Raw genomic sequence first — 11,893 nt, 5'->3', positions numbered from 1 at the left:
TTTATTTAATGTTAAAGTGATTTTGTTCAAAAGTTTAATTTTTTTTTTCTTTGGCTGGTCCAAGATTATTGTGATTTTTAAATGTTGATAAATTCATATTATTAGAAATTAAATACATTTGTAGTTTAACATATTGAATGCATTAGTTATTTTAGTTGGTGAAATGTTAGGCATAAAACTAGATTTTATTGAAGGGTTCTTACATATTGCATGCTCAATTTTTATAATATTCATGTTTGGTAAGATGCAAAAGTTTTGTGAAAATTGGTGGCATTTAATATCCATGTAGCTATTATTTTGTTGTTGATATTCAATAATCTTATATTTGAGGGCTATGTAAAAAAGTTAAGTTCAATGATTTAATTAAAGGAAGAATAGTTATTTCATTCTGCTAGAAAATTTCCCTTTTATCTATATAAACTTGTACATCTAAACGTATCATAATGTTAGAAAAATAAATTTAATTTTTTTTTATTTCAAGATTGAATCAGTATGCTTATAAATTTCCATTATATGGAAATCTACTAGTTTGGTTAAAAGATTCCAATTGCAGTGTAAACTTATATTGTATTTGGAATTTATTTCATTGTTCATATTTAATTTATTTAAAATTTATTGGATTTGAGCAAATTTCAAATGCACAGCTTCATGTAGAGTACCGTCAGACCTTGCTGACCTTGCTTTCCAACGCACGTCGTTGGCCGCTTGTTTGCTGACTCCGCCTATAATTGCCGGCCATTCGCCACCCATCCACCTGCCACCTTCTTTTTGTCGCTAGCAACCATCTCCTGCACCTTTACAGGGTAACGAAACATATTAAAATATCAAAGATCTCTTTAATATTAGCTCTAAATTAGCTCTAAACAAACTCATATCAAAATATCAAAAATATGCATGATTTTAAAAAGTGATATTTTTTTATGTAGTTTGTTGGATTCAATTTTGTCCGTCACTCCCAAAAATTATTATAAAATGACAATTATACCCTTCTATGCAATTGGTTGGAGATGGTTAACTGAAAATGACCGATTAATATATAGTTATGAAAGCCGCTTACAGTTCCTATAAAATAAAATTTACTAAGTTACTAGCCCTTCAAAGCAAGTTGGTACCCTAAAATCCTTTATGATCACTAGAGGACAATATGATTTTATTTATAGACAAAAATAAAATATAAAATAATAATAGTCGTTAGCATTTGTGTAACAAAAAAAAAAAAAAAAGCCTCTCATTTGCGAGAAAGAAAGGCAACACATGAAAAATAAAAATAAAAATAAAAATAATGGCCAAGTCACATAAAAGAAAAAAAATAAAAATGATTAGTTTTTTTTTTCTTTTGCGAAAAGATAAGGGCCACGCCAAGTATACATTAAAAGAAAATGAAGATTTACAACTCGAGGACTCAAATTAAAACTCACGGGAAAATAAATAAAGCACAAAAAGTTATAAAAAAAAACATAAACTCTAAACAAAATAGGAGTAGGAGCACACCCTAAAAAGAAAACCCAACAGTAACATAAACATCCAACAACAACAAATAGCTATAAATAATAACAAAAGAGAAAAAACCCCATCAACAACATTTGGAATAATCTTCATAGTCATCATCAACATCAACATAAATAACAACATTCAACTCCAAGAATAATAGCATGAAACAGGAAGAGACCACATAAAAAGATAATCCTTTGAAAGTAAAAAAAAAAAAAAAAAAATCCAAAAACAACAACCCGACGAGATCTAGAAAAAATAAACTAACAAACCAAAAAATCAAAACAACAAAACAATAGAAACAATGAGACTGCCATAAGAAAAACACAAACTTTATAAAATACAAAACAGGGCTCAGAACATACCTGCAAAAAAACATCAAAATTTTGTCCTGGTCTTTGAATATATTCAAATCTAAACGATTTTAAATATTAAAAAATAATTAAATTTTAATAAATGGTTGGAATTCATCAAAGTTTACATTAATCTCAAACTAAATAAAAAAATCAATCATGTATCTGTACTTACCAAACAAATACAGGATTATCCAACCACAAAAAAAAAAAAACATAATCAAATACCAAATACATATAATCAGCTAACAACCACATGAAAACGAGGAGAAAGCCCCACACAAGCCAAAACATAAACAAAAATAGATAAAGAAAAAAATCACATTAAAAACCCAACACAATTGCATAATCTAAACCAAACAAAAGAAACATCATGAAGTAAGGATGAAGAACAAAAAAAGAGTAACCATCCGAAATAGATGAAGCTACCAAAACATCTAAAAAACTCAAAAACAAACATTAAATTTTCATTGTTATTTTTTAATTAAAAGTTATAAAACAAAAAAAGGTTGAATTTAAGGAAAGACAAAAACATTTAAAAAATGAAACCAATCTTAAACAAAAATAAAAATCAACATGCTAACAAAAAAACAGACAATCAAATAATATCTAACCATCAAAAAACAACCTCATAAACATGAAATAAAATAATAAATCTACAACATCAACATGCAACAACAATTGTTACACCAAAAAATAACCATAGAAATAAGAGTGATAATCTAACAAGCTAAAATAGAAACCAACCAGGTAAATGAATAACCTCTTTCAAAACTAACCATAAAAAAAGAACGACCATAAAAGAAAATACAAAAATACAGACATAACACCAAATAACAAAAATAAGAAAGTAACATAGTCAAACCAAAATCCTCAACATGTAACAAATAGGAAGAACAGAAAGAAATCAAATCAACCAATACAAAAAGGCTGATCAAAATTGTAAGAAAACTCAAACACCATAACAATAATTTCATCCAAGTTTATAAATGAATTAAAATTAAAAAACAATTGAATTTTATTTAAGGAAAATGAAAACAACAAAGCTAAATTAAATCTCTTAAAAATGAAAGTAATAAGATATAAAGCCTCCTACAACCAAATCAAAGATAAAAAACTATGAAACTCAATAACAAACTCATGAATATTTCTCTTTTCATTTTATGCTTTTTTTTAAAAATCATCCAATAAATAATATGAACAATTAAATCCATAGAGTAAAGCTATTATTGAAGATTTTAGAGTTTCTCTCAAACCAATTGTAATAGACAGTAATTTGTAAAACAAGAATATAAATTTTTTTTCTTAACTTTACAAGAAATATTATCAAAGTGATAAAGTACTTGAAATATTTTAAAGGGTGTATTAAAGAAATCATCATTATGAATACGTTTATTAAGAGAATAATAAGAGAAAGACCATTCAAAAAATAGATGTTTATGATTTTCAATGTTATTAAAACACATAACATAGATTATTAATATTAATACCTCTTAAGATAGGAATATCAACAATTTTCAAATCATTATGTATGATCTTCCAATAATTGAAAATAAATTTAATAAATAAACATTTAAACAATATAAATTTAAACCAATCAACACATGTGAAAGATTCATATAAAATGAAATTAGCAAACACATGACAATAAATATTATTTTTATTCCAAAGACAAGAAAAATCATGAGATATGTGAATACTATCAATAACATTGATACAAAAATCAAAAGCATTAACAACTTCAGTATTAAAAGGAATATTAAACCAGGAGAAAATAATATCAAATACTCTTTTAAAGACAAACCATTAAACCAAGGATCATAAAAAAAGAATAAATGACAATTACTAAAAATTTTAAAAGTTAAATAAAGTTTTATCCTTTTAGAAATGCTAACTAAATCTTTTCAAAAAGGGCATTGTACATGATGAAAATAGAACCAAAGAGAATCATAATAATTAAAACACCATTTGGATAAAACAGAATTAGAATTATAAAATTTTCAAAAGTTTTCAGATTCACACGTAATATTTATGGTACTAAACAAAGGAGCTCAAGAATAACATAATGATGACATAATAAATTTGTCCCAAGTAATAATATGAAGATTTTATCAAGTCTCATTATTATGAAGAAAATTTATATTATAAAAGTGATTTTTTATGGTACTAAAGAAAGGAGCTCGAGACTAACATAATGATGGCATAATAACTTTGTCCCAAGTAACAATATGAAGATTTTATCAAGTCTCATTATTATAAAGAAAATTCCATATTATAAAAGTGATTTTTTCCTCAATCATTTATGTAAAACTGTAAAATAAAATTAATAATAAAGATATTTATAAATGGTGAATTTAATAAACCGAAGCTTACTAATAGTAGATGGAATTTTTTTCCTTCTAACCTTTATTAGTAAATAAATGAATACAAGAAATAATAACATTAAAATGTTTAATGGTGATACCCAGGTAATTCTAGGATAAATGTTTAAAGACAAAACCACATAAAGATGAGAGAATCCATTGATTTAGAAAAGGAAAAAGCTGATTTAGAAAAAAATTAATGTAAAGTTTGGAAGCTTTACTAAAAGTATCTAAAATATTATCAAAGAAACTAATAAAATGAATATCAACTATATCAAAAATCAATATATCATGCAGAATGGCGAGTTTTCTGGCGTATGAGCTTCTCCCAAGCTAGGATGAAGCTTTCATAGCCCTTTATGCCGAGTCCAATGGAGTTTGCCAGAGAGAAGAGAGTTCAGTGGAGAAAAGGAGTTCACCGGAGAAAAGGAATTCGCCAGAGAAAAGGAGGGAGGAAGATGAAGAAGAATTTGGAAGACCCACCCCCTTGGTCTTTCTCCTTGAGGAAGATGAGGAGCCTTCCTTAAAACTTTGCTTCAGGAAGCTCTCTCCTAAAGAAACTCCAAGTTCTCCTCCCTTGCTCCAAGTACCAGCCCTTAGGGCTAAGAGAACTAAGCAGAAGAAGGCAGAAGAAAGATTCCTAGCCAAGCTTCAAGCCCCCTACTAGCTTTCCCTCTAATTTTTACCATGATTAATCTCTTGGGAAGCTTCTAAAAATAGTCAGAAGGTGGCATGATTGCCTCACTTTTTGCCTCTCCCATGTAATCTCCCCATGCCCAATGAGATCTCAAATTTCAGCTACATGGAGAGAAGTGCCGGGATAAAAAGAAAAAACTCAAAAAATTAAAAAATTTTGCATCTAGAAACTAGACTGGCACCTAAATGTTTGGACTTGGGTCTTCGCCCTGACCCCTACTTTCTTGCTGCTTGGGCAAAGAATGTTTCTGAGGCTCTTAAACATCCAGAATTGGAACCTAGGTGCCAGTAGGCTGGCGCCTACTTTCCCATGCATCTTGAAAAACCTCTATAATGCATTTGTGGGCGCCTAAGCACCGATTTAGCCTAAAATCCTAATTTTTGCATAGATTGTCCGACGGAGGGTTTCTTCGATCCTAATTTATGAGGGCTTATGTATGACTAAAATATATACTTGTAACATAAAAAATGAGTATTTTGATCAGTTATTTTTCGTGGAAATCGTCACCAACAGTCATCTTGGACCACGATGTAGGTATGATGTTTCAAAACCTAATTTTTACCCGGATGATCGTAAGGTCCTCATCGATTTTGAAGCCACAAAAAATTGCATATCACTAGATTACAACAAAAACTCAAAATATAACATTTCATAGGTTTCAAATTGGGGCTTTTGGAGCCGACAAGGCTCTCAAACCCCCGCAGGGATAAAATTGGTCTGAATCTGAATTTTTTCAAAATGCGCGTGGGAGACCTTGGCGACTAACTTGGGCCTCAAAATGCGCTGGATAGATTGAGTTGGGTTTCTCAACATCAGAAAGGACATAGAGCTTGTCCAGAGTCAGGGCTAACAACAAATCCTGATGAATTTTCCTGAGTGTGGCCAAGTCGGTACTAGTCCTGATTTCGTGCTCAGGGCACATACCAGGAGGTCTGATGGGGCATATTTGACAGCGGGAGGCGAAGCATAGTTTTGTATCCTCAAATAGACATCCTGCCTATGCGACACTAGGAATTGATGCTAACAGGAACCAGTGGATGAGAAAGTCATTATGTGGGGAAAATTATTAGCCTTTGATCCTTAAACCATCAATGCAATCCTTAAACTAGCCAATGTCCCATACTATGAATATTCTAATTACATGGCTCATGAATATCATGAAACTACCAATTGTTTCGCTGATTCTAACACCCAATGGAAAATTAGGGATGATAAAATTGTTAATTTCACTTGCACCGTTATGAATAAAGAGTCAAAATCCTGATACTATTTCGTATCTATGAGACTCATACCCACCACCAACCCAACTGAAGTCACTAAGGATCAAGCCATCCTCAATTACTACATTTAAAAAGGTAATTCAATTGATATGGTGACTGTCATTTCCAAATTTATCAACCACATCATTGGCGAGCATACCATACTAGGATTGAGCCACCCTAGCCTTATTACACCTTTTCAGCTAATGCAGAGGTTATTGAGAAGAAGCAGGAGGAGCAACTAGACCCTATAAAAACCACTACTAAGGCCATTATTTTCTCTTATGATAGAACATCTACATAAGAGAGAGGAGAGAGTTCCTTAAAGCCGACCCCATTCTGACCATGGCCACTACGTCAATCGCTTCTATCTTTGAATGCCTTGAAACCCTTGTAGAGGACTCAACATCATGTGACCACAGCTACATGATTTACATGAGCAGTCATATTTTTATGTCGTCTAGCACTAGGAACAATATGGTTTTTGCACTAGTACTTTGTGGCCCAACAAGAGTTGTACCAGAGGGAGCAAAGGAGTCCTAGAGGCGCCACCATTTGAGTTGTTCGATGATACAGCTGAGCCTATGGAGGAGGACGATGAGGAGGATGCATGATCTATCATGGTTTTTGGATGTTTATTTGACAATTATGTGTCATGGAGTATGATTCTTTGTTGTTGTGGACTTTCATGACATGTATGAACTGTTATGGAATTTCATATGTTGCTTGGGATATTTATGTGTTATTATATTTCTATCAATTAAAATAGTATTGAAATATTTTTTTTTTTAGTGGATTTAAGTATATTAGATCGATCTACTTAAAACTTCTTGTTGCTTCCTTCTAGGAAGTTATTATTCTAGTCTCCTCATTTAATAATAAAAAACATAATGTGTTGTAGTCTTCCTCACATCTAAACCTTAAATTATGAAATCATTTTTTTCTAAGAGAGTGAATTTTCATGATTCACAGTAAGAGTTGTTAAATCTAACAATTCATTCTATTCGTAGTTTTTGCAAAACCCATAACTAAACACATATTTTTAGGCGGACTTTCATTACTACTTTATATCTATTTTGTCTTAACAAAATATAAACTTTTTCTCACATTTTATATTGAAATCAACCTAAAATTTGACCCAATTCTGTCAGGATAAAATTCAAAAATGGCTTGGTTGTTATCATGATTATTACAATTTATGGTATTTATTTATTTCAATAAAAAAGATTTAAAAAATATACCATGAAAAAATAATTATGATGAATTTCATAATAGTCTTAAAATAGCCAAATACAAATAATTTTAATTGCTAATATATTAAATCTAATTTTAATACACATTGGTTGAATCTTTCTTTGGAGTAGGAATTCAATATAATGCTGAGCTTGTAGTTGAGTGGAAAAAAAATAAGGAAGATGAGTGTAAGTTTTCCTTCATCAATATGAAAAATTCTCTTAAGAACTTTTTGTATGGAAAACTAGTTCGCCATGAAAATACTATTATACAATAAATAATTGGTTATATAATTTTTAAAAAACTAGATGAATATGTAAGATAATAAAAAAATTGTAAAATAAATGCGAATTATTTTACCCTAGTCTGATGCTTTGACTTCAATCATGAGATCTAAAATTTTGACCAAGTATACATGAGTGTCTTTGACCTAATACATATGAGCATCTGCATGAAATTGAAATTAAATTAAATCAAAATATTTTAATGTACAATAGTCCCATTAGCATTAAATAATTGGCCTGCTAAACAACACAAATATCTTGCATTTTCTCATTAACTTATTTCTTTCTTATTATATTTTTGTTCATGATGTTCAAAATAAATTATTTTTCTGGCCTACAACATAAAATTAAAATATCAATCCAACCACAAGACAGAAATGCTCCATATCCATGATCACTTGAAACAAGCTGTTTTAGGGGCACCATCCATCTGTCATCAACTACATTGATTCTTGAGAAATTAGCATCAATTGATTAAAAAATCATCAGATTACAACTCTAATATTTGCTTCTATGGAACTTAAACCATAGTTTGCTTCAATAAATTGTGCAATCTAAACATAGCCACTATATTACTTTGAACTATTTATCTTCAAGCTTTTAAGAAAAGAGCCACTCTTCGTGAGCTCGCGTAATGGCCTGTTCGAGTGACGAATTAGATTATAAGCCCAAGCCCCAGCAATTGTCCCGCAAATTGGACCAAGCATATAAACCCATATCGATCCGTAGCGGTTCGATATTATCGCTGGCCCCAAACTCCTTGCAGGGTTCATCGATGCTCCAGATATTAACCTGTCATCAAAATTGACAAATTTAAAGAAAAAAGATTATAATCAGTTTCTCTCCTTCCCTACAACCAAATAAGAAGGATTATATTGAAGTTCAGCAAAAGCAACATTGTAAAATTTTACCCAGCGAAGCCAACATTTAGCAGCACAGTGGATCCCACTGCAATTCCTGCAAGTTCTCCAATCTGCAACAAAAAATTGCTTGTCAAAATGAAGTTTTTTAATTTATGTTGTATAAAAGTGAAATGATGACTTACAGCTCTGCTATCAGTGGCAACACCGGAAACTACAAACATGAGGTAGAAAGAGATAATGAACTCCAAAACTAAAGACTGGATATTGGAGCCCGTCGGAATTGTTCCAGCAAAGAGCTCTCGGCTACCGCCAAATAGAAGGTGGAGCGTACCGCTTGCCAGAGTTGATCCCAACACCTGTGCTGCAATGTAAGCTGGTACCTGAAAGAACTCTACTTTTTTAATAAATTTCATCATAACACTGCAATTAATCAAAATTTCTTATGATGATTATGATGAGTAGACCTGCTTCCATGGAAATCTCCTGCAAGTGGCAAAGGAAATGGTGACGGCTGGGTTGAAGTGTGCCCCGGAGACATGGCCGACTGCGTATATCATTACAGTGACCGCCAAACCCCACACGACACATATCCCAGGAAAGGTAACAGTTCCCTTCGTGCTCTTGTTCACTGTCACCGAAGCGCAGCCAGCGAAGACTATGAAATACGTGCCAATAATTTCTGCAATTATCTGCAATATATGAAGGAAATCAAGTTATCTGACAAGCGGGGGAAAAAAGAAAAAGTTAAATTTAAGGTTGCTCAACAAGTGAATCTACCTATTTGATTAGACGGAGAATTAACCAATTTCTTTAATTGTATGATTTGATTCTTATTTTTAAATATAATTTATTATTTCGTGCAAGAGTTGCTGTTTGTTGACATGGATTACTAGTGATTCAAGAATATTTTGCATGAATTGTGCATTGGGCATTAGAATACTTTAGGAAGGCAAATTTGCTATGATAAAACTTGCCGAGTTAATATAAAAAAATTAAAAAAATTATAAAGGATGAATTAAAAAAGACCAGATTTTAGATAAGATAATTAAAAATTATCAATGATCTGAACACATTTAACAAATGAGAACAACGCAGCCATGTGAAGGACAGATAAAAAAATTGAATTACTAATAATCAACAATGGAGAAATGATAATGATAAAGTCAAACCTAATAGCTGGAATAAATCCGATGCTGATGATAATTAATTGTTGTTAGAAGATAGTTTCAAGGGCATGAATGAAGTAGATTTACTCTTAACAAGATAAAAATTTGATTTTTGTAACAATGTTTAAGGAAAAAAAATAATAACGATGTACACCCCAATTTACTTTTTCTTAAGAAAAAAAAAAGAAAATCTAATCTTCCGGACAAAAGAGGAAAATAAGATAAAACGAAGCATATAATATCAGTCACAGTCAACGAACTGAGCCATCAAAGCCTGTCATAAGAAATCAACCGGATCCCAAAGGCTTAAATCATAACATATCATGCTTTCAGCAATAGATTTTTATACCTATTCTAACCAAATCTTACACAATAGCCATAATGTAATAATGAACTACAGAAAACATGCAGATGATAAATATTGGAAGAAGAAGAAGAAGAAGAAGATTGCCTTATGCAGAAGAGGAACGGGGACGCTCAAAGGAGAATCGTTATCGGTTGAAGATCCATTCTCATCTTCGGTAGAATTCGGTGGGACTCCTTCCTCCAGTGATCTTTCAGCAGCCATGGTTCCAATCTCTCTCTTCTGCACAATCTCTGCTTCCTGTATCTCTGTTTCTCTCCGTTCCAGCTCCAGACAGCAGAGCTCCACAGCGCAGAAGAAAAGCCTATCTATTTATTGATGCCGGGAGAAGAAATCGGAACAGGATAAGAGTTTTTATGCCAAAGGGCAACCTATCTTATCCAATTTTTTTAATGCTTTTGAATTGTCTTTCTTTTATGAATTGAACGGAAGGATGAGTGGAGGGATAGAGATGAAGATGGAGCTTTTATTGGGGAGACGGTTGGGCGGTGAAGGTCTAAATATGGTGTCCGAGTAGAGAATGAGGAAAACTCAACAACTCCCAACCGTTGGATCAGACGGCCTACAATAGTATTTGCAAAGTTTCTATATTGCGTGCAATTATCTTGTTAAAGCCGAAAAAATCGGATGAAACAATACACTTTGTTCGATTTTAAAAATGTTTTTTAAATTTTTTTTAGATTTTTATTTTTATTTAATTGAAAGAATCAAAAAATAAAAAAAAAATTAATTGAAATGGAGGGTTCAAGAAATTAAATTAATAATTTAAATGTAATATGTATTTCTTGCTATTTTTTCATAACAGAATTCCGATTAACGACTAACTTTCGATTTGTTCGTGGCAGAATCGTTTAAAGCAATCTGGTGTCGGTTAGGTCTGTTTCATTTGAATGGTTTGCTTTTTCAGATTTCAGATATCCGTTGCAATCAGTGAGGACAGTTTGAAAAATCATCAAATCCATGCAATAAATGTCATTTAAATTTTCATTTCCTTGTAATTTTCACCAAAATTATAATTTTCTTGAAATATCGGTTAAAATATCTTACAATTACCTGGGGGGTGTAAACGAACCGAACAAAATCGAACAGAGTTTGTGTTCGTGTTTGGTTCATTTGAAATTTAGTTTGTTTAAAATAAGTTTGTGTTCGAAATTGTTCGTGTTCGTTTCTTAATGAACGAGTTGAACACGAGATGTTCGCGAATGACGAGGCAGTTTGACATTCCTAATATTAATATATATAAATAATATATCATATTAATTTTATAACTTATATAATATAATATATAATATCTGTATTAGTACATTACTAATATAGTATATTAAGATGATATTATTATTACTTTATTATATATTATATTTTATAAAATTTAATTTTTTAAAATATCATAAATTTTTTATATATAATTATTTTAAATTATTTTATATTTCGGACAATAATGATTCAAACACGAACGAACGCATTACTGTTCGTGTTTCGTTCGTTTAACTAACCGAACAAAAAAAATTGTTCACGTTCGTCTCGTTTACTTAAAGAACGAATCAAACAGGAGCTCATTAACGAGCCAAACACGAACTGTTCGAGAACAACGAGCTCTTTTAACAGCGCTAATGTTGACATGAATCAGCTCTAATAAGTTATTTTTAACGCTCAGTCAAATTATAATAAATTAAATTCAAACCTAACTTGTACTGGATTAATAGATAGAGTTTGAAATTAAATTATAGGACCAATAATTATGGATTGAGCAAATTTAAGAAAAACCAGCGCCTAGTAATAATTAATTTACAAGGTTTTTCTCTCAATAATTGCTGTAGGCC

The 11,893-nt window shown here is 31.1% G+C and overlaps 1 protein-coding gene across 1 annotated transcript; it reads right to left on the bottom strand.

The window, feature by feature from the left end:
• Positions 1-8,051: 8,051 nt before the first annotated feature.
• Positions 8,052-10,516, bottom strand: LOC110029639 (aquaporin NIP1-1-like). Its single transcript, XM_020732023.1, has 5 exons — positions 10,161-10,516; positions 9,008-9,232; positions 8,726-8,923; positions 8,592-8,653; positions 8,052-8,472 (listed from the first exon to the last, which is right to left on the bottom strand). Exons 1-5 carry the CDS (start codon positions 10,275-10,277, stop codon positions 8,253-8,255), a joined length of 822 nt encoding a protein of 273 aa, XP_020587682.1. The 5' UTR covers positions 10,278-10,516; the 3' UTR covers positions 8,052-8,252.
• Positions 10,517-11,893: the final 1,377 nt, after the last annotated feature.

This window comes from Phalaenopsis equestris, unplaced genomic scaffold, assembly GCF_001263595.1.
Source record: "Phalaenopsis equestris unplaced genomic scaffold, ASM126359v1 Scaffold000002, whole genome shotgun sequence".
Lineage (NCBI taxonomy): Eukaryota > Viridiplantae > Streptophyta > Magnoliopsida > Asparagales > Orchidaceae > Phalaenopsis > Phalaenopsis equestris.
Note: the sequence above shows the minus strand (reverse complement) of the source record. Positions and strands in the feature narration are given on the sequence as shown.

Excerpts from the sequence above, each read along its gene's own strand:
- LOC110029639 (XM_020732023.1), bottom strand. The coding sequence starts at position 10,277 with ATGGCTGCTGAAAGATCACTGGAGGAAGGAGTCCCACCGAATTCTACC. Across the intron at positions 8,924-9,007 it reads GGAGATTTCCATGGAAGCAG|GTACCAGCTTACATTGCAGC; the intron begins GTCTACTCATCA and ends GAGTTCTTTCAG. Across the intron at positions 8,473-8,591 it reads CTAAATGTTGGCTTCGCTGG|GTTAATATCTGGAGCATCGA; the intron begins GTAAAATTTTAC and ends TTTTGATGACAG.